At 45.7% G+C, this 22444-nt stretch overlaps 1 protein-coding gene across 1 annotated transcript in view; it reads left to right on the top strand.

Annotated features, from left to right (window-relative positions):
• LOC129814111 (protein patched homolog 1-like) overlaps positions 1-13534 on the top strand; it is a 31703-nt gene extending 18169 nt beyond the window's left edge. Inside the window, exons 9-20 of the mRNA XM_055866918.1 lie at positions 388-519; positions 651-899; positions 1178-1303; positions 2049-2931; positions 3871-4013; positions 4183-4363; positions 4476-4756; positions 5960-6097; positions 6366-6508; positions 9861-10230; positions 10364-10889; positions 11093-13534. Coding sequence (XP_055722893.1) covers positions 388-519; positions 651-899; positions 1178-1303; positions 2049-2931; positions 3871-4013; positions 4183-4363; positions 4476-4756; positions 5960-6097; positions 6366-6508; positions 9861-10230; positions 10364-10889; positions 11093-11127 — 3207 coding nt within the window. The 3' untranslated portion in view covers positions 11128-13534. The remainder of the gene's footprint in view (positions 1-387; positions 520-650; positions 900-1177; positions 1304-2048; positions 2932-3870; positions 4014-4182; positions 4364-4475; positions 4757-5959; positions 6098-6365; positions 6509-9860; positions 10231-10363; positions 10890-11092) is intronic.
• Positions 13535-22444: the final 8910 nt, after the last annotated feature.

The raw sequence follows: 22444 nt of genomic DNA, 5'->3' as shown, positions 1-22444 counted from the left end.
GGGTGTTGGGTTCCCCTAAGGTTGTCGGCCATTCATGTTGCTGATGGAGTAGCTTGAGAGACCATGTGATCTCATTTGATCCCCTTGACCCTTGCTCTCTGGCATCTGTGGTCATTATTCCTCAGTTGTCAAGCTTCACAGGGGCTCAGCCATATCTTGTTTGTGTGTTGTTGATTTAAAATATGAAGTCATCTTTGAAGAATACATTGTTTGTATCGGAGAAGAATGTCAAGAAGAATTTAAGTGCTAACTGACATGACCTCACGAGCCACAACCCAAACTAGGTCACTACTACTGGCGTACGTAACTAAAATAAAAAATCAACTGTACATTCTCTTTTTGACCCCTAACCTGTATTTAAATAAAGTTATTTTATTTACCCTCCAGGTGGCTCATGGCAGTATCCCCCAGAACTCCACTTCAGAGATCCACGCCTTCTCCACCACCACCCTCAACGACATCATGAAGTCCTTCTCTGATGTCAGTGTCATTCGTGTGGCTGGAGGCTACCTGCTCATGGTAAGTAGTAGTAGCCTACTCTCGCTACTGTTCATCATAGATGTCAGTGGTTCTTTACTGATTCCTTTTTGCCTGTGCTGAGTTCAAAGTTCAAACTCTCACCCTCTCTCTTCTCTCTTGTCTCAATCTAGCTGGCCTACGCCTGTGCGACCATGCTCCGTTGGGACTGTGCCAAGTCCCAGGGGGCCGTGGGGCTGGCTGGCGTGCTCCTGGTGGCTCTGTCTGTGGCAGCTGGCCTGGGGTTGTGCTCTCTGCTGGGCCTGTCCTTTAACGCTGCCACCACACAGGTTCTTCCCTTCCTGGCTCTGGGGATCGGTGTGGATGACATGTTCCTTCTGGCCCACTCCTTCACTGAGACTGGCATCAACATCCCCTTTAAGGTAAGCTAGCTACCTCCCCTCCCCAAGCCCCCTAGTTCAATCACCTGTTGACCCACTGTAACCTTGTACTTAGTCTCTGTCCCAAAAGAGAGACACCCTATTCCCTATATAGTGTACTACTTTTGACCAGCCAGGGCTCTGGTCAAATGTAGTGCGGTATATAGGGAATAGGGTGCCATCTGTGATGCATGCTTAGTTATGTTAGTTAGAACAACAACAGTTACTTATATTCTCTGGCTTGTCTGGTATTAACTGTTGGCTGTGTTTTGTCCCTGCAGGAGAGAACGGGGGACTGCCTAAGGAGGACTGGCACCAGCGTGGCGCTCACCTCCATCAACAACATGATCGCCTTCTTCATGGCAGCCCTGGTCCCCATCCCAGCACTGCGTGCCTTCTCTCTGCAGGTACTAGACTGTGCTGTATGCCCCACTGTGTTTACACTGCCTAGCTCTGCCATGGAACCAGTAGTGCCAGGCACACACACCAAGGGAAACACACACACACCAAGAAAAGTGGGCCGCAGGCCTCTGCCACAAAGAGAAAGAAAAACTTTTCAGAAGTGACATTTATTCAGAGGGGATCTTTGTTCTTTTCTCTTCCTCTTTTTATTGCTCACTGCACCTACAGTGCCAGGACAGCCCCCCCTTCTACCTCTCAAGTGGGGAGGGCAGGGAAATAATCAGAGGAGGAGTGGATCAGTATATCACTGGGCCGTCAGCCTCTAGCTCTGTGATCTTCCCGCCACACTCTGGGTGGTCCGTGGTTCCTTGAAACCATACCGACTATAATGTCAGCCCCAGGGCGGTAGAGTAGGGAGGTAGGAGGGATCCTGCACAGACTCGCAGAGAGAGCAGCAGCAGCAGCCCTGCGAGTCCCCTTTCCTTTACCTCAGTTCCCTGGCTTGTTGACTATTTTCGCTGGTGATTTAGGGATCGCTTTTTTTTTTTCTGGGACTGAATCCGAGGCACTAAAACAGCAAGGGAGCTTGAATGTAGAGCCCTTTTTTGTGGAGCTCAAGCGGCAGCTGTGGAGTCGGGTGGCGGCGTGGAGCGATGTCATGAACAGGGTTGGCCCCTCTCCTAAACATTATTTCTCTCTCTCCTTTCTTTCTCCCCCTCCTTCCCCCTCTCTTTCTATCTCTCTCCCTAGGCGGCCATTATTGTGGTGTTCAACTTCGCCATGGTGCTTCTTATCTTCCCGGCCATCCTGAGTTTGGACCTGCACCGTCGGGAGGTCAAACGTCTGGACATCCTGTGTTGTTTCTACAGCCCCTGCTCTTCCCGGGTCATCCAGATCCAACCCCAGGAGTTCTCCGATGCCAACGACAACACCACCCATAGCCACGCGCCTGGCGCCCAGACTACAACGACCTACACAGGCTCCACCATCACCACCAGCACCCAGATCACCACCACCGTCCAGGCCTTCACCCAGTGTGACGCTGCGGGCCAGCACATAGTCACCATCCTGCCCCCCACCTCCCAGATCTCCACCAGCCCTCCATCTGTGGTGGTGGCCACCTCCCCCGCTCCCCCTACCCCCACCGACCCCTACGGCTCCCAGCTCTTCACCCCCTCCAGCTCCACCCGGGACCTCCTGGCCCAGATGGATGAGTCCAAGGAGGCCAGGGAGTGTGTTCCTCTCCCCTTCTTCCGCTGGAACCTGTCAAGCTTCGCCCGGGACAAGTACGCTCCTCTCCTCCTAAAGCCAGAGAGCAAGGTGGTGGTCGTGGTCCTCTTCGTGACTCTGCTGGGGCTCAGCCTGTACGGAACCACCATGGTCCATGACGGACTCTACCTGACCGACATTGTGCCCCGCGACACCAAGGAGTACGACTTCATCAACGCCCAGTTCAAGTACTTCTCTTTCTACAACATGTACCTGGTGACCATGGACGGCTTTGACTACGCCCGCTCCCAGCGTCTCCTCATCCAGCTGCACAACTCCTTCACCTCGGTCAAGTACGTGGTGAGGGACAGCGACCAGCAGCTACCCCGGATGTGGCTGCACTATTTTCAGGACTGGCTAAGAGGTAAATACAGGTTGCCTAAAGGAGACCTTGTTTTATTTCATTCCAGAAGCCCCATAGTGATTCTGTTATTAGGCCTAGTCAGTCAGTGTGTTTGAAAAGGAGCTCTGTTTGTGGATTCTTGACCTGGCGGTAAAGCGTTTTAGTGATGTCAGGGTCTTTAGAGGGAGAGGTTGGTTTTTGATGTTTACCTTCAGTGTAAGGGTGAGGGTGGAGGATGGGAGGTGAATAGGAGGTGAGCGAAAGCCTGGGGCGATGAAAGTTCACCCCCATCCAGCAGGGCTGGAGGCTAGATGATGTAGAAGAAAGGCCAGAGGTTATCTCCCTCACCTTTTGGCCTCTTCCCTCTGGCTAAAATATATTGGAGGTCCTAGACTAGTCATGAGGAAGTATTAAGCTACGAGGCGAATCGAGGGTGGGCCGCGGGTAACCAGGCTCGACAATCCAAAACATGAGAAACAGAACTCTTCAATCGATTGAGAACTGGAGTGACATAAAAGACTCTCTCTCTCTCCACCCCTCCCTCCATGCTATTTCCTTTCTAGTCAGGTTCTCCCTGTAATTAGAGAAAGGCTGTCGAAACTGGTTTTTAACTGCCGCCAGACTTTGTCATTTAGAAAACACGAAAGGCTTTGCTGGTTAGTTTATTCAGCCCACAGACATATTAGGAACAGAGATGCGTGTTTTTGGATGTGTTTGTGTGTGGTTTTGTAGGAGGTTAATGTTCAGAACACTCTGTAAAACGTCTTATTTTACTTAGATGACTCATTCTAAACGTACCATCATGTTTTCACTACTCTAAAGTATAACTCCTGGCATAGTGCTCCAAACATCTCATCTTATGTTGTGGCCCTGTCAGCTGTATAATATAATAAACATGAGAATGTGGTGGTGGATCAGATCGGTCTAACTCTGTGCTCTCCTGTGTTCTCTCTCCTCTAGGACTGCAGGCTGCCTTCGATGCAGACTGGGAGGCAGGCAGGATCACCTGGGATAACTACCGTAACGGCACCGAGGATGGTGTTCTGGCCTACAAGCTGCTCATCCAGACCGGCTCCAAGAAGGACCCCTTCAACTACAACCAGGTGTGTATGTTCCCTGTTCCCCGGGTCTCCCTTGGGAAAAAGGTCTTCTGACCTCAATGGGACTTCCTGGTTAAGTAAAGTTTAAATGTAGCTTGAATATATTTGATGGTATAGTCCCAGTCTGGCTACTGAGAATGCTAACCCCAGTCCCTCTCTATATGTCTAAAAGCTGACTTCGCGTCGTCTGATGGATGACGACGGTCTAATTCACCCAGACGTCTTCTATATCTACCTGACTGTGTGGGTGAGCAACGACCCTCTGGGCTATGCCGCCTCTCAGGGTAACTTCTACCCTCACCCCCGTGAGTGGATCCACGACAAGTACGATACCACCGGAGAGAACCTGCGCAGTAAGTCTCCCACTAGGCCTCTCTTTAAATTCACATGAAAATGCACATTTTTTAATGAAGTTTCTACCATGAGCCAAGGTCATATGGTCTAACCTCTCGTGGTGTATTGCAGTCCCTGCCGCAGAGCCCCTGGAGTTTGCCCAGTTCCCCTTCTACCTAAACGGCCTGAGGCAGGCATCCGACTTCGTCGAGGGTATTGAGAGCGTGCGCACCATCTGCGAGGAGTTCACCCGTAAAGGCGTGCTCAACTACCCCAACGGGTACCCCTTCCTGTTCTGGGAGCAGTACATCGGCCTGCGACACTGGTTCCTCCTGGCGGTCAGCGTGGTGCTAGCCTGCACCTTCCTGGTCTGTGCCATCCTCCTGCTCAACCCCTGGACCGCTGGCATCATTGTAAGTCCCATCAGCTCAGCCCCCCTCTCCTTCTCTTTCTCCTCTTCCTCCTCCTACTCCTCCTCCTCCTCCCAGGCCTCCCTCCCTCAGCACAGCTCAATAACCCTGCCACAGAGGGAGCGGAGGCCCCATCTCTGGGGAGGGCCCTTGGCGTGTTGGCCAGAGGGTGCTGCTCACACCCCCCAGGCCTTTGTCATTCTAATCTGTTCTGGCTGGGTTTAGAAAAGGAAATGCAAAGGAGCTCTCCTGAAGACTTTACCTCCAGCTCCCTTTGTCAAAAATTGGGGACAGGACGGATCTGCCCAGTCGCGACCTTGGCCTGCTAAACCCATCCATCAGGCCTGGGAGGGAGACGGCCTGTCAACTCAGCGGCTGGGAAACATTTCACAAAGCCTGGTGGTGAGGGGAGGGTCCCTGGGCCGCCCGCCTGGTCAGACCGCACTGAAGGGTGACTCTCGTGACCGACCATTGGGGCTGTAGTGGCACAATTCAGTCAGTGTGGCACAAGTTTCAGTTGGAATTGGAATGTATTTAACTTCTCTATTTAAGTAGTCAGTCCTACTGAAAGAGAGAGAGAGAGAGAGAGAGAGAGAGAGAGAGAGAGAGAGAGAGAGAGAGAGAGAGAGAGAGAGAGAGAGAGAGAGAGAGAGAGAGAGAGAGAGAGGTCCTTTCAGGCCTACATGTGCACAGTCACATTGTCTCTCTTTAAGCTGGAGCCTCTATAGTTTCACTGCCTATATGTGGCCGTGCAATAAAACTGAGTTTTATCATTTCCAATTTAACCGTGACCAAATTGGGACCCCTGCCAACATCAAAGGTTCACGAGGCTAAGGATTTTCAAAGTCCTCTCTCTCTATCTTGTTAAAAAATAGGGGAATATAACCCCGAGAGAGGGAGCAGCCCGGGAGGGTGAGGAAGAGGGCTAGGGAGAGTGAGACTAGGGCCTGAGTGTAATTCGATGTCATGCAGATGACAGTGAGATCCTCGAAAATGTAGGGTAAAATATTCTGTTGGGTAAGACTTAACTCTTACCTAATAGAATCGTGGAAATAGGCACTGGAGGTTGTGGGTGTAAGACATGCTGTGAAAATGATAACTTTCTCTCTGTCTCTCTAACATTTTTACCTACTCTTTAATGGATGTGTTTAATTGTGACTCCAGAGATTTAGGCAGTGTCTAACCAACCCGTGTTCCTCTACTCAGGTCTTCATCCTGGCAATGATGACGGTGGAGCTCTTCGGTATCATGGGCCTGATCGGCATCAAACTCAGTGCCATCCCAGTGGTCATCCTCATCGCCTCTGTAGGCATCGGCGTCGAATTCACCGTCCACATTGCACTGGTAAGCATTTCGCTGCACCTGTGATAACATCTGCAAATGTGTGTATGAGACTAGTGGGAAACATTGATTTGATTTGATTTTGGTAAGGATTTTTCCTCCCTCACTCTATGGACAAACTAGGAGAAAGTCAATGAAGATAAGAAGTAGAGATACACTACTACCATGGATGGAATGATAATGTCGCCACGAGCCACTACTTTTTCCCCATGAGTCTGTTCTGGACAGCCTGACCCTAACCCTCTGCCTCTGTCCTCTCTCTTGTCCCCAGGCATTTCTGACGGCCGTAGGGAATAGGAACAGGCGTTCTGCGGTGGCCCTGGAGCACATGTTTGCCCCTGTGATTGACGGGGCCATCTCTACTTTGCTGGGGGTCCTAATGCTGGCTGGCTCCGAGTTTGACTTCATCCTGAGGTGAGTGTGAGAGACTCCAATTCCTCCTGGGCAGATTCCCTCCAGTATTCCATATGTCGCCTTATGGAGGAAGTGCTAGTGTTGTGTTTATGCTGCTGAGGGGGCGGATGCATGGAGACAGTTGTCTGTTTTCCTCTGGGGGAGGGAGCCAGGGTGGGTGGGGGGCCACAGCGGTGCATGCAGGTGGGAATGCGCTCCCCCCCACCTGGCACTGTCTGTCAGTCCTTCGTGCTGCTGCCTGCAGGCCTCGCTCACCGCCCAGCGGCCTAGTGGCCCCAGCACAACAAATGGAGAAAACATCAAGGCTGTGGAACAGCTGCTCATAACCATGGACATGTTCTACTACTCACTGAGTGGTGGTGACCTGCACACACCACACATATGAGCACACACACACACACACACACACACACACACACACACACACACACACACACACACACACACACACACACACACACACACACACACACACACACACACACACACACACACACACACACACACACACACACACACACACACACACACACACACATGAGCGCAAACATACACACACATACCATTCTCATAAGGAATCTGTAAACTTTCCAATCATCCGGCTGAAAACATTTCTGCCCAAATAGGCACCACAATAAAAAAAAGCCTGGGTTTGAGCTGGTCAGTGGTACCCCTACCAGTAGTCACCACCACCACCTCCAACCACCCTCCATCACCACCCTCACCACCCCCCAGCTTCTGGCTTCTGTTGGAGGGTTCTTTTTTCATTGCTAAAATGCTTCAGTGGAAAAAAGCAAATAGCAATGTTTTTCAGCTGAATCTGGCCTCAGCTGGAACCAAACCACAGCCTTGAGAGCAGCCTCAAACAGGCCCATGACATAAAAATTGCTTACTGAGAAAGCAGGGCAGCACATTGAAAATATAAATACGTTCAGGGTGGCTTTTTGGCAGAAACGCTCCAAGCATTCTCATTCTGTTTTTGTCAAGCGACATGGAGGAACTGGAAAGGATCGTTTTTCCACCAAAAAGGGAGAGAAGGGAAAAAAGAGGAGAGGAGGAAGGACAAGAACAACAGGGTGGGAAAGAAAGAGGGGTTGGGAATAGAGAGTTGTTATGAGGAGGGTAGGTGGTTCTAGGAGAGTGGTGGAGCTTGGGAGGTTGGTTGGAGAGCTAACTGTGTGCGTTGTGGCGGTGGGCTAGCAGGCAGCACGAGGAGAGCATTCACACTAGGAGGTCCTGTTTAGATGTAGCAGAGCAGAGCCGTCCCTCTCACTGGGGAGTAGCATAAATACGTTGTTGTAAACATCTCCTGGCGGTGGTACGCTGAATAAATAGGCCAGCAAGCTCAGCTGCCCCTATCCAAAGAAGCCACCCCTTCCAACCCCCGACTCCAAATGGAAAAGATTACAGTTTCTATAAACAACAGAATTCCTAACACTGTCTTCTTTGGAGGGAACGTGGATAGTTAAGGGTCTCTTTTTTAACCCGTAAATAAATCAAGCGCCACTTTCGGAATGTTGACGTAGTAAAATAAACACGGTACTTTTTTTCTTGACTTTTCACAGACGCAGGATAGTCATAGTGAGTGGCTGTATCTAACGAGTTGAACGGTAACTAGAGGTGAATACTGATGGTGGTTTCTGTTTCATCTGGTTTTCTACTCTTCCTTAGGGCATGTGTGTTTTCATTTGAAACTACTTTCAAGGGCATAAGAAGTGACCAGTCACATTTGTGTGTCTTTTTGAAGTGAGGCATGGTCATGGCTGAGAAGACTGAACTGAAATGTTTGGTGAAGTATTTTGTCATAGCAAGTGAAGTTGACTTCGCTGAGTAAAACATAGCGAACTCCATTGGCCTTGTTAAAGAGACAGACACAGGGAGAGTGGAAGAGTAAATGGGAAGGCACAAGGGGAGCATGAGGTGCAGAGAAAATAAAGATACGCTCGATACCAAACTTAAAAGTGACCTTCCCTTCTGAGGTGTGACACCAACAAAGCCGGAGTGGTAGATTCAGGCGGGGATGAATGAAAGTTCCAGAATGCTATTATCCTTGTTCTTGTTTTTCATAATCCACTCTATTTTTCTTACTTAAGTCTGGACCGCAGTTAAAAGAGCTGAGCCCTCTGTTTTCTGTTAGCGTTTAAGTGGAGTCCTCTCTAATTTTCTCATATACTCTTTCTTGTGGCAACCTCAGCCCTTCCTCAGAGCACAGAGAGGCTCACAGAGATCCAGGCAACCTCACAGCTCTGTGGCCCATTACAGAGCACCCTTCACCACGCAATCATTTAGAGCAGAGCTAGGAACCACAACAGCTCCATACAGCTCCAAGAGAGACAAAGAGAAGGCGCTTAACAGTACTACGAGCATCAAAGGATGTTTTACTTGGAGCATGTTGAGAGTCTGATTTACCCCCTGCCCTTAACACACAAACACACATTTTTTTCCAGAGCAGCTTCCCATCCACTCTGGTTCCCTTCAAATACTAGACAGAGTATACAGTTTCCTCTCTGTTCTCATCACAAAGGGACACTGAGTGTATATACACTACATGTATCTCTACTACCAATTGTGGCCCACTCCACACACTGACCAACAGTAGTAATGTTCAATACAAAACACGATAGTAGTAGTAGTAGTAGTAGTAGTAGTAGTAGTAGTAGCGCTGAGTGAGACTCATCCACCCAACAGTCCTTTGTTTATCTCTCTCATGTAGTGTCTGTGAGGTGTGATGTGATGTGGCTGACATAGGCAGGCAGGAAGAGCAGGCAGGCTCCACTGGCCAGCCCAGTATAAACACAGAGGTGCCTTGCCCTCGCCACGGTGAAATTGGAGCTCATTGACTTCAGATATTAAGTTGTTGAAGGGAAAATTACATTAGCGGCAGCAGCGGCTCGGAGGCCAGAAGGGGGGCACTTCTTCTCCCCTAGCCTGCAGTGAGACAGGGAAGGGAGGGAGGGCCCTGGCGTTTCTGACGTGTAGGATCTGCTGGCTAATGTAAACACATATTTTCAGGAAGTGGCAGTGCTGTGGTGATAGATGAGGGCTCCCAGACGGAGAAGATGGAGCCCAGGAATTTTCTTCCAACTTGTCAAGTTGCCAGTAGTAGAGAGGGACGGACAGAGGGAGAGAGGAAATGCAGGGGAAGGGAGGGAAAGAGAAGGAAATGGGGCCAAACATAGGGCTTGAGAGAGGGTGGTCTGATTCTACCCCCCCAGCTCTGCAGTGTCCTCCCTTCCAGTGTGTCCTCGTGTCGCCTGTTTACTAATGTGGCTGAGTGCTGGTGGCCCCGCTTATTCCCATTCAGAAGGAGCCTTGGTGACTAAATGTTCTCTCTGTGTTGGTTGTGTTCCAGGTACTTCTTTGCGGTGCTGGCTATCCTGACCGTGCTGGGGATCCTGAATGGACTGGTGCTGCTGCCCGTGCTGCTCTCCCTCATGGGCCCACCCCCGGAGGTCACCCCGTCCGACAACGGCAGCTGCCTGACGCCGGAGCCCCTCTCCCCTCCCATGACCCACCACGGCTATTACGCGGGACATGGCCCACTCAGCCCGCGACAACAGGCCTTCTCAGAGTCCTCCGAGTCAGAGTGCTACTCTGAGACGACTACCACATCAGGGATAGGGGAGGAGTACAAGTACTGTGACCGCAGTCCTTACATCACCCCTCCTACCTCCCACATACTGCTGGAGGCCAGCAAGAACCCCAGCTTCCCCAAGCTCACGGTATGAAAGCACCCCAGTATTAGTTGCTACTTCATACATAATACAGCCCAAATACAGTATGATGTGCAATACATTGTTATTAACAATGAATATCATGATTCTAATCATGTCTGTTATTGTTCTGCTCTTCCAGGTGGTGAAACCGTTCCAAGGGAACCAATCTGTAACTCCTCAGAAAGAACTCTTAAATGAATCTTCTCCGAATGCGGTTAACTCGGTCAGCTCTCAACTCAAGCAGTGGGATAACAAACATGATTACAATTCTGACCAGGGACCCAGGAGGCAACATTTACCCAGTGACAGGACCCAAGGTCCTGGGAGGACTAATCACTGTGGTCCCAGGTCTCAGACACACAAAGGGCCTCATCAGAACAGGACTAAGATGCCGGGCTATAATGGCGGTACCGTGTCCGGTAGTGCTGTTACTACCATGGTTACGGCCACGGCCTCGGTGACTGTGGCGGTGCACCCCAGCTTGCCGGGGGCCTACCAGGGTTACATGCATGAGGGCTACGAGGACAGTGAATCAGACTGTTTTGAGGACATTAAGAGGACTTCACAATCTTGTGGGAAAGCTCCCCAATCTTCCAAGCGTGAATCCTTGGAGCTTCAAGACCTGGAATCTGTACAGAACCACTTTCAGGCAAACCAGGCACAAGGTGAGTCTAACACTGAAACTTAAACACACTTTTACATACTTGGACTTTCATTTTATGGTAGATCAACATTAGGCTATATTAGAATATTTTCACATTAACATTCTGTACGTAGGCTGCCTGTGAATATGTCTGTGTGTGCAGCTATGACTGGTGTTCAACAATGGTTCTCACAGTTTTCTTTCTTCCTTGCTCTTGTGTTCCAGGTGGCCCATGGATCCAGGCAGCCAAAGATTGCTAGACACCCTGCTACCCCACCCTGCCCCTATGTCTGGAATCCTTCTCTGGCTGCCTCCGATACCCAGCCCGTTCTCTTTGATCTGTACATAGACCTCACACAGACAAGAGGATTTATTTGTAAAGATATTAAAAAAAGGTCTTGTTTTAAGAATATATAAATATATGAGTATATATTTTAATACTAAAAAGAGGGAAACAACTATTTAAAAGAGCACTGTATAACTTGGCTATTCTCTTGTGTAGAGTCAGATAAATAAGATGATTGGGGGGTTCCTCCCTTTGTATAGATCTAGAAGATGCTATATGTTAAACAGAGGGGTTATTAAGATATTAGGTTATTGAAAATACAAGGTCAGTGTTTGTTTTTTTGCTGCTACACTTCAAAAAATGGAAATGATTTGCAGTACCCCCTCCCCCGATCTAAGTTGAGAATTAACTTGAGATATTCTCGATGTTCTTACACTGAGAGTGGAGGGTGCCTTATTGATTAAGCTCCGTAACACACGCACACACACACGCACACTATGATCTATTCAGATGATCCATTGTTGGTCATTGATTGCACTGTACAAATACAAACAAGCTCAGTAAATCTTCTCTTCCTCTTCCACCAATAACAACCATTGTGCCTTCACAACACCTTCCCTCTTGGAATTCTTAAGCACAGTATATATATTCAAAGTTGGATGTAAATATGATATCTGTCCTGTTTGTTTGAAAGCATCATTTCATACCTTTTTCCCCCCGCGTTTAGAATCCCCTGATATGTACAAGACGTGTCTTCATTTACTGGTGTGATATGATGCAAATACTATTAGCAAAACAATAGCATATTCTCCTTTGGTTTCTTCCATAATACACAGGCTGCTCATCCAGAATAAAGCCCGTGTTCAGGCAGTAAATTAATATATTACCATGTATTGGTCCATTTCAATCACCTGTAGCTCTGTAATGCTCTGTATGTCTGTATGCAGTCAGCAACTTGACTTGGTGTCCCTTTGGGTTGAAGTTTCTTGAGTGTCGTTCATTGTGTCCCAGCTCACTGGCATGTTGCATTACGTTCATTGTGTCCCAGCTCACTGGCATGTTGCATTACGTTCATTGTGTCCCAGCTCACTGGCATGTTGCATTACGTTCATTGTGTCCCAGCTCACTGGCATGTTGCATTATGATCGTTGTCTCGTTGTTATTTTGCAGTCTACATGTTTTATTACTTGAATGAGCTATGAGAAGAGTTTTATTTCTTTCCTGGGGTTATCTAAGCTGTACATTGGGTAAGGCTAACTTTGTCATCCCCCTTGTCCTCCAACTCAACTGGGGTCTAAGGGGTAATATCTGACTAATGCTGGTTGTTTACCCAATTTTATTCTGAAAGGGAATTTATATCAAATGCAAAGGGAGGTTTTTGTTTTCTTTTAAATGTTTTGGCTGCTTTAGGTTTGTGGTAGACATTATTTCAACCCTGTGCAATTGTTGACTAGGTAGTGCATTTTGAGCAGAGAACTACTCAATGAACCACTTACTGTGTCATGGAGGAAATCTGTGCTTTAGTGCAGTCTCTCTCTCTCTTTCTCTCTCTCTTTCTCTCTCGTCGTTGTAGCTCACATGCAAGCCAGCATTTCTGTGATTTTGTTTTTGTTTAATTTGTATGTTTGTATCATGGACAAAGTTCAGTCGTTCAGTATTGGTCACATCACTGCCAGTTTAAATGCAGGGAAATGTAATAGATTTAAGTGGCAGCTTGGGTTTCTTTTGTACATAGAGTTATGAAAGAAAAATAAAGTAGCTACTGTGCATTCTGGAAGTAAACAACAAAATAATAAGAGAACAACCTACATTCATTCACTGCTTCAGTACAGAAATACCTGAGTGTGTAAGTTATATGAGTGGTAGGGTGGGGGTTCGTTCAAATGTGTGTCATGCCATATAAATTATTTATATAAAATTTTATTTTTGTAGTTTGTACAGATGTTAGTCACTAGACTGAAGTTCTATTTTTAAAGAGTAAATATATATTATATATAATTATATCTATTGTTACAGATTTGTTTTTTGTTGTTTTTGTTTGTTTGGTTGCTATTATTTTTATGAGGGGTGGGAGAGCGGGGGGGAGTGGGAGGGAGTTGTCCACAATGAGTAGAGGGGGTTTCAGACAGACCCTGTTTTGTTTTTGTTTTTTGGAGAGAAGGGTACACTTGGAAAATGAAGGAGAGGTGTGGCAGACACTGTCCACCATGTTAAGTTTCCTTACCTTTCCTTCTTCATTTAATGATTTGAAGTTGTACTCTTTTTGTCGATGTCTAAAACACTGTGACTTCCGAAAACTATGCTCAAGAAAACCCTTGTGTGACCATTATTTTCCCTCACCTTCTATAGGAATTTAACTAACAAAATAAATTCAAATGAAAAAAAAATCCTGTCTGTTTCAATGTGTCTTTTCTCAATCAACTTAGTCTGTTATGGTTTTTCTGTTAGCTTCTATTAGCACAGTCAACAACTTAATGCCTCCCTAGATCATCTTACAATTTGTTAGTGACAGATCTGTTTGTTGGGTAAATACATAGCCCATTTTAATAGCCCTGCTGACCACGACAAGTTCTCCAGGGCCTAAAGTTTGGAACCCTCATTGGTTTGAATGGTGTCAGAAATTTTTATATTGTATTCTTTTGAACTTAACAACATGACTTGGGATATTTAGAGATTATTTAAGATTGTGTCTAGGAAACTCATTCCATTAACCTTATTGGGAAGCAGTAGACACAATCCTGACCTGCTGTCTTATCTTTAGACAATCATTCTCTTTCCAGAACTCCTTAACAGTCCACTTAAGGACTCTTTCAATAGATCAAGCCAATATAACATATCTTACATACAAATAATGATTTGGTCATGTAGTAACACTATTTCCCCCTTCTGTAGTACTAACAAATGTTAAAGCTTCAACTAGCCATCTTTGCTGCAAGCTTGGGGCGGCAGGTAGCCAAGTGGTTAGAGCGTTGGACTAGTAACGAAAGGTTGCAAGATTGAATCCCTGAGCTGACAAAGTAAAAATCGGTCGTTCTGCCCGTGAACAAGACAGTTAACCCACTGTTCCTAGGCCGTCATTGAAAATAAGAATTTGTTCTTAACTGACTTGCCTAGTTAAATAAAAGAAAAATAATAAATATAGCTAGCTAGCTATTGTTTGGAGGAAAACAATAACCATGTTAGTGAGTAGAGAAGACTAGAGGCCTCTGACTTCCTGCTTCATTGTTACGACTCCAACACCACTGTCTCCCACAGGCCCACCTGTGTAGATGAAAGCTCTATGCTGTAAATTCCTGTACTTCCCACAACAACATCTCAGTTGTCAGCTACCTTGGGCCTGTCTGAATCTGATATGTCTGGGACTTCTGAAGTTACTGTCGTGCCCCTAGAGCCTTGGGAGAGGGAAGGTGGGTGAGAGGAAGGCTCCTTCAGTATTAGCACACCGTGCATTACCTTCCTCAACATATTATACTGTGAAAGGAGCTTCAAAATGCTAGGATTTAGTCAAAATGAAGGATATAATAAGCACAGTTTTTTCCAGAGGAAAGTCCAAAATTCTTACAACGTCTACGTCAAAGCATATGTATTACCAATACGTTATAGTCATCATTTCAAATAGACGAATCAATGTGAAAGTGGTTATTCAAAGAACGTGTATTGTCTATTTTCTATTTCCCATAATACTTTCTATTTAAAAAAGTAGTTGAAAAAGTAGCAGTCACTATTTACAGCTGCACAGAGGTGCTGGCGACCATGAAGTGGGAGAAGATGTTGCTTGCTGACCTATATTGGTCAGCGTTGTGTTTGCTGAACTCCATGGAGTGCTTAGGACTGTGCGACTGCACCGCACCATCTGGTTAACCTCAAATTGTGGTTTACAATTCTCCTCCAAACAGTGTCCAGACAGTCTGTAACCTACAGGGCTCTTCTGTCTCCAACCCAGGATTCACTCTCTCTCACCCTCACAAATGTAGTTTACACCTAAATGGTTGATGGGGGAACCTGGAGTTTTCCACAGGAATGATTATATTGTAACTGTGTTTGTGACGACAGTTTTAAACACGGTAGTTGAAAATTATGTTTTTCCTTACGGGTAAATAAAGCATGAGAAGTTAATTGAGACAATGCTTACAATATGCATGGCTGGATGCACTTAGAATGAAGCAGTAACACTCCATACTAGGGGATAAAAGCAAAGCGTTTAGATTTGTCCAGTTTTCGATGGCATTGGTTCAGTCAAGTTAATTTAGATACGTTTAACCAAACAACTAGAAAGCCACGGTTTTTTTTGGGGGGGGGGGGGGGTTAATGGCACTGGAGGTCTAAGGGACACGTTTCACAGCTTCCGTTGGGAAGCCCACAGAGTTTGGTCCTGACATAGTTTTAACTGCTTCTTCCTGTGGACCTCCGTGACGTAATGTATGGTTTCAACAGTAAGCATCAGGCTGATGGTGGGGGTTGATATGGCACTGCTCATTCATGCCTGCTCCCTGCCTGGCACAGCTCTGACTGCATGGGCACTGAAGCCAAGAATCAGACTGAGTGGCACTTTGGGCAGCAGCAGAATCATGGGGGAGCTCTATTCTGTGAACAGTTCTCTCTCTTTATCCCTCCCGCTTCTATGAACTTTATCAAGACAGATTAGTGTTGAAGTTTGAAAAGGGGGTGGAAGGGAAGGATAGCGTGGGGGAGAAGCATGTGTGTGTGTGTGGGGAGAGGGGGAGTGAAGCTGTGCGTATGTGTGTCCATTAGGTGGGGATGTGTGGAGGCAGGGGACAGCAGCTGGCACTAGCTGAAAGAACTTATCCCCCTTAAATAGCCAGCAATATGTGGGTGAGATAACAGCTGACATCTTTAACAACAGATAACTAGATCTTGAAGGCAAAAATTAGGACCAACCAGTCTCTGTAAAGAATTGGCTGAGGAGAAAAAACATATGGGGAACAAAAGAGCTAACATGATCTGCTTGTGCATCTTGGGTGGCCTGAGGATGAGCGGCCATTGTTGTTAGAATTCAATAGGGCTGATTAGTAAGAAGTGTATGTGTGTGCGCGTGTGTGTGTGTGTGTATACTTGTTTGAGTGTGTGAGGGGGTTCTGTGTTTACAAATTTGCAGCAACAGTGGAAAAAAGTAGGATGAATAGAATGACCAATGAAGAAAGGAAAACATGTACTAGTTGAAACATATCTCCCAAATCTCATTCCTTCTAGGAAGTCTTCAATTGGAGTAATACCCCTAAAGCATTGTGAAACATTTTTAACCGAGTGAATAACATCGCTTTAAAGAGGTACAACACAAATTACTAATGCTATAGTTTTCACTGGCAATCACTATGTTAAATAGAGTATGTTACATATTTTATTACTAACTTAATAGTAGTGGCAAATTAGCACAATATAAAACTTGATGCAATTTGCATTGTGTTTGTGCAGGCAGGCACCTATGGAATGTTGCTCCTATAGAATGTTCCTCCATTTTGTTTCTTCTAATCAGTCGTCTGACTACACTCCATCACGCAGAGATCAATATTTACAAAATGTACGACAAGCTAACAAATGTGTTTGCAATTTATACATTCTCTCTGACTGGATGAACAATATGAATTTCCAGGCCGGCCCCTGCAGTGTAAACATGTTTTAAATAAACAGGAACCAACGTAATGCCCTTTTAATTGATTCATTCTGGCCCGCCGTGTTTACAGAAGGGCCTAAATATGAGCTGGTAATGCAAACCTAGTGTTTAGAAGTGGTTTGTTTGGTTAAAACAATAACAATTTGAATGCCAGCCACATCGGGGTTGATTGCATTGTGTTTCCATGGCTGGGGCTCCGTTTTGGGATGACAGACTAGCGAATCCCTGCTGGCTACTCTTTTACAAATTACACACCACATCTCAGTGTGACTGTGAAATAACAGAAGACTGGGTTCTAAATTCTAAATTGGAATGACTAATCATAAGGTGGCATAGCATTGTACAGTGATCTGGAGAGGGAGAGAAGCAGAGGATTATAATTAAACACATGCAAGTGGCAGTAAAAGCTAATGAATAGTGCAGACTGGCAGGCATTTAATGTGGCCAGCTCAACATGGCGTATAGCTGTGGGAGCTGCACCATATGTCCCTCGCTCTGCGCAAACATCTCAGTTCTGTCCATAAAAAAAGATGCTTGAAACCAATGCTAACAGCACACTGATATGTTTCTGCACTAGCTATTTATGTTCCTTTTTATGTTCTCCCTAGGCTAACATACCTCTTTCTCTGTTCTGAATCCCAAGTGAATAGAATAGGATATGTTATTAGCCAAAACAGCATATGTTATATCTTTATCCTAACCATGATTTCTATAGTCTAAAAACTACCTTGACTAATCATTTTGAGGAATACGTCTCAAATGCCACCCTATTCCCTATATAGTGCACTACTTTTGAACAGACTCCTATGGGCACTGGTCGAAAGTAGTGCACTAAATAGGGAATCGGGTGCCATTTGGGTTTCAGGCCAGAGCTTTGGCCTGCTGTTCTGTTCTATTCCAAACCAGAAGCCCGTCTGCTCTCAGCTCTACACTGAAGTCCTACACAGGGTGGAGTATCAAATCAAAGTTTATTGGTCGCGTACACAGATTTGCAGATGTTATCGCACGTGGAGTGAAATGCTTGTGTTTCTAGCTGCACTAGTGCAGTAATAATACCTAGCAATACAAAACAATAGCACACAAACCAAAAAGCAAAAAGAAAGAAATGAATAAATATCAGAACGAGCAATGTCAGTGTCCGGAGTATATATGTACTCTATAATGTATAAAATGGTGTGTATAGATAGTATGGTCAGTATATGAATAGAAAAGGTGTGTACAGCAGTAGTTACAGTATATAGGATGAGCTTTGACTAGAAAACAGTATGTAAACATTATTAAAATGAAGTGTTCAATGACTATGTACATAGGGCAGCAGTCTCTAATGTGTAGGTTAGAGTACCGGGTGGTAGCTGGCTAGAACAGTGATTAAGGTTCAGGGCAGGGTACTGGGTGGCTACTGGTGACTATTTAACTGTCTGATGGCCTGGAGACAGAATCTGTTTATCAGGTCTCTCGGTCCCATCTTTGATGCACCTGTACAGTCTCCTACTTCTAGATGGCAGTGGGGTGAACAGACAGTGGCTCAGGTGGCTGAGGTCCGTGATGATCTTCTTGGCCTTCCTGTGATACCAGGTGCTGTAGATGTCCTGGAGGGCAGGCAGTGTGCCTGATGATGTGTTGAGCTGACCGTACCACCCTCTTCAAAACGACTGAGGACCAATAGGGAAATTGAGAAAGACAGAGTGGCCCTACGGACTACTCACCACATGTAGAAAGGAGAGAAACTCTGCTCAAGCATAACAGCAGCTCCAGGAAAGACCTCTGGAGAAAGACTGTTCAAGTGGGGACCTACACTTCTAACTCTAATACTGAGTGGAGCACTGAAGGTCATCAAAGCTACAAGTCTTACAACTGTAGTTATTAGATTAGGTCACGTTATATGACTGTTATACTTAACTCTACACTACAGTGCATAGGAAATCAGGTTGGAAGCTGTAAACATAATTTCTAAAGGCTGACACTGTTTTAGGTCTTAGGTTGATGAGTATGTCATGCTAGAGGAGGCTACAAATCCTTAACCAAATGACTTTCATCACCTAAATCCATGAAACATGGGGTCTAGGCCAATGGCCTGTTCACAAAGACACAAACTCAGCAAAAAAAGAAATGTCCCTTTTTCAGGACCCTATCTTTCAAAGATAATTTGAATGAATTTGATAATTTGAATAACTTCACAGATCTTCATTGTAAAGGGTTTTAACACTGTTTCCCATGATTGTTCAATGAACCATAAACAATTAATGCACCTGTGGAACGGTCGTTAAGATACTAACAGGTGGCTGAGGTCCTTGATAGGTAATTAAGGTCACAGTTATGAAAACTTAGGACACTAAAGAGGCCTTTCTACTGACTCTGAAAAACACCAAAAGAAAGATGCCCAGGGTCCCTGCTCATCTGCGTGAACGTGCCTTAGGCATGCTGCAAGGAGGCATGAGGACTGCAGATGTGGCCATGTCCGTACTGTGAGAAGCCTAAGAAAGCGCAACAAGGAGACAGGACGGACAGCTGATCGTCCTCACAGTGGCAGACCACGTGTATCAACACCTGCACAGGATCGGTACATTCGAAAATCACATCTGCGGGACAGGTATAGGATGGCAACAACAACTGCCCGAGTCACAGCAGGAACACACAATCCCTCCATCTGTGCTCAGACTGTCCGCAATAGGCTGAGAGTAGGCTGGACTGAGGGCTTGTAGGTCTGTTGTAAGGCAGGTCCTCACCAGACATCACAGGCAACAACGTCGCCTATGGGCACAAACCCATCGACACTGGACCAAACAGGAATGGCAAAAAGTGCTCTTCACTGATGAGTCGGGGTTTTGTCAAACCAGGGGTGATGGTCGGATTCGCGTTTATCGTCGAAGCAATGAGCGTTACACCGAGGCCTGTACTCTGGAGCGGGATCGATTTGGAGGTGGAGGGTCCGTCATGGTCTGGGGCGGTGTGTCACAGCATCATTGGACTGAGCTTGTTGTCATTGCAGGGAATCTCAAAGCTGTGTGTTACAGGGAAGACATCCTCCTCCCTCATGTGATATCCTTCCTGCAGGCTCATCCTGACATGAGCCACGAGCATGACAATGTCACCAGCCATACTGCTCGTTCTGTGTGATTTCCTGCAAGACAGAAATGTCAATGTTCTGCCATGGCCAGCGAAGATCCTGGATCTCAATTGAGCATGTCTGGGACCTGTTGGATCGGAGGGTGAGGGCTAGGGCCATTCCCCCTAGAAATGTCCGGGAACTTGCAGGTGCCTTGGTGGAAGAGTGGGCTAACATCTCACAGCAAGAACTAGCAAATCTGGTGCAGTCCATGAGTGTGGCTACACCAGATACTGACTGTTACTTTTGATTTTGACCCCCCCTTTGTTCAGGGACACATTATTCCATTTCTCTTAGTCACATGTCTGTGGAACTTGTTCAGTTATGTCTCAGTTGTTTGGATCTTATGTTCATACAAATATTTACACGTGTTAAGTTTGCTGAAAACAAATGCAGTTGACAGTGAGGACGTTTCTTTTTTTGCTGAGTTTATGTATTTGCTATTAACCATATTTAAGATTGATGGAGGGAATTACCTTTCAAATGGGACAAGACACATTTGTTTCCCTTCTGAGCATGACAACAACCCAACCTAAGCCCAAAGATATAGCTGAGGGAAAGGGGAAAACTAAACAGTTGCACAGCTGAATGGATTCAACCTTAATAGAGGTCCATGTCGTCGGTGCCGGGGAGTAGGTGTTGTTGGGGAGTTAACAGCCTTGCTCAAGGGCAGAATGGCCTACCTTGCTGGCTTGGGGATTAGAACCAGCAACCTTTCGGTTACTGGCCCAACGCTCTTAACCGCTAGGCTACCTGCCAGCCCATAAAGGACTAGAGACCTCACATATCACTTCATTACTGTAAATAGGATCTTGAGTAAATGTGTTGCTTTGTTGTGTGTAGGGAAAACATATCTCCTGAATTAAGTAGTGTAGGCCTAATTCAATGTGTGTTTGAAATGTGAAATCTTTGGCAGTGCTTGTAACTACTGGTCAAACAAATAGTATGTGGTTGCACCTATGTGTACCAAGCTGACAAAACATTTTTTTTTAGCAGCCAGCTGCGCAAACTACACTAAAATGGGGTGTGGTTGAGCAAATGTGGATGGATGGAGGCAGTAAATTCAGTAATATGTGCATACAGTGCATCATTCTTGATAACTGACATAAATCAAACGAAAAGAACATCTATGTATTCAAACAGTTTCGGGCAAAATTCTACAAAGGCGACAGGTTGGACATTTTGTAAAGAAACAGAGGACATTTCTGGATAGGCCACAATTTACAAGTATATACAGATTTTCTAGCATGCAGTTCTCTTTATTTAATCCCACTGAAAGATTGTATGAGTAGCCTACTTCATAGCAGCCCCTGTATGTCTCCCCTGGTTGCAGTTAGACTGACCTCTGCTGGTTAATCTGCAGAATGCATTATGAAACTCAGCACTCATTTACCAAAAACAGAGACAATATTTCCAGCCAGGCAATTGCAATAACAGAACAAAAAGTTCTACAGATTTGTTTTACTAAAAGTGTCAAGAGAATGTGACTAAGGTAAACAATCTTGTGTTAACCAAATAAAACATTATTTAATTGCATCATGTAGACAATACATATAGGAATTAAAACTATGCTTTCAGTCCCATGTTTGGCTTATGTATCCATAACTTGGTCCATTAAAAAGATCAGCTTGGTGTTGCAGACAGACAGGACTAATGTTGACAGACACATACACGCTCTTGTTCAGATAACAAACACCATAGACAGACAGCAGTCCTGAGAGGATTACAAGAAGAGATAATCAGAGGGAACAAGGGAAGGAGGCAGGAAGAAAAGAAAAACAAGGGCTGGCCGGCGCTCCGCTCTCCTCTGATGGACTAACTCACTGGGTGGTTTGTCTGTTTATTTAGTCTGTAGAGGTGATGGGAACCGAGCAGCAGCCACTGCCAATTTTCTTTGCACAGAGAAAATATTCATGTGGACAGCTGGAATCCAGGGAGCAGTCAAAAATGGGGCACTGGTCAAAAGGTAGTGCACTATAAAGGGAATGGAGTTCTATTTGGGATGCATCCAAAGAGTCTCAGAGCCAAGAGATACAGTCCCCAGCTCACATGAAACACAGCTCTCCATTCAAATCTCAGAATCTGAGGCTTTTTTTTTTTACACCCTCCAAAAAAATCAGGAATTTGAAAGGAGACATAAGGGGATTTGGCAAAGTAATAAACAATTCAAAGCAGAAATGATCAGTGTTGTGAAATAGTAGATAAGGGTGAATTAAGGTCTGAATCATGAGCCTATAAACACCTTTAACAATTGAAATATTAAACGATGTACTGCAACTGCTAGTCTCATAACTGATTGTGAAGAAAATGCAGTAGGTTAAGGTTTTGTTAATCCACTATACAACTGAATAAATGTGCCTTTATAAAACCAATTATACTCAACACCACTATAGAGATTAGAGCGGTTCCTGATATCGCTGTATTTTACATAAGTGAACAATATGCTACCAGACAACTGAAGCACACAGCTGAGGGGGAGCGAAACATTTCAAATAAATTCTGAAACCCTAAATAATTGTCAACACAACATGATGGACATCAAGAAGCTATAGA

Source organism: Salvelinus fontinalis, chromosome 17, assembly GCF_029448725.1.
Source record: "Salvelinus fontinalis isolate EN_2023a chromosome 17, ASM2944872v1, whole genome shotgun sequence".
Lineage (NCBI taxonomy): Eukaryota > Metazoa > Chordata > Actinopteri > Salmoniformes > Salmonidae > Salvelinus > Salvelinus fontinalis.
The sequence above is the reverse complement of the archived record's forward strand: the minus strand, read 5'-3'. Positions and strand labels throughout refer to the sequence as shown.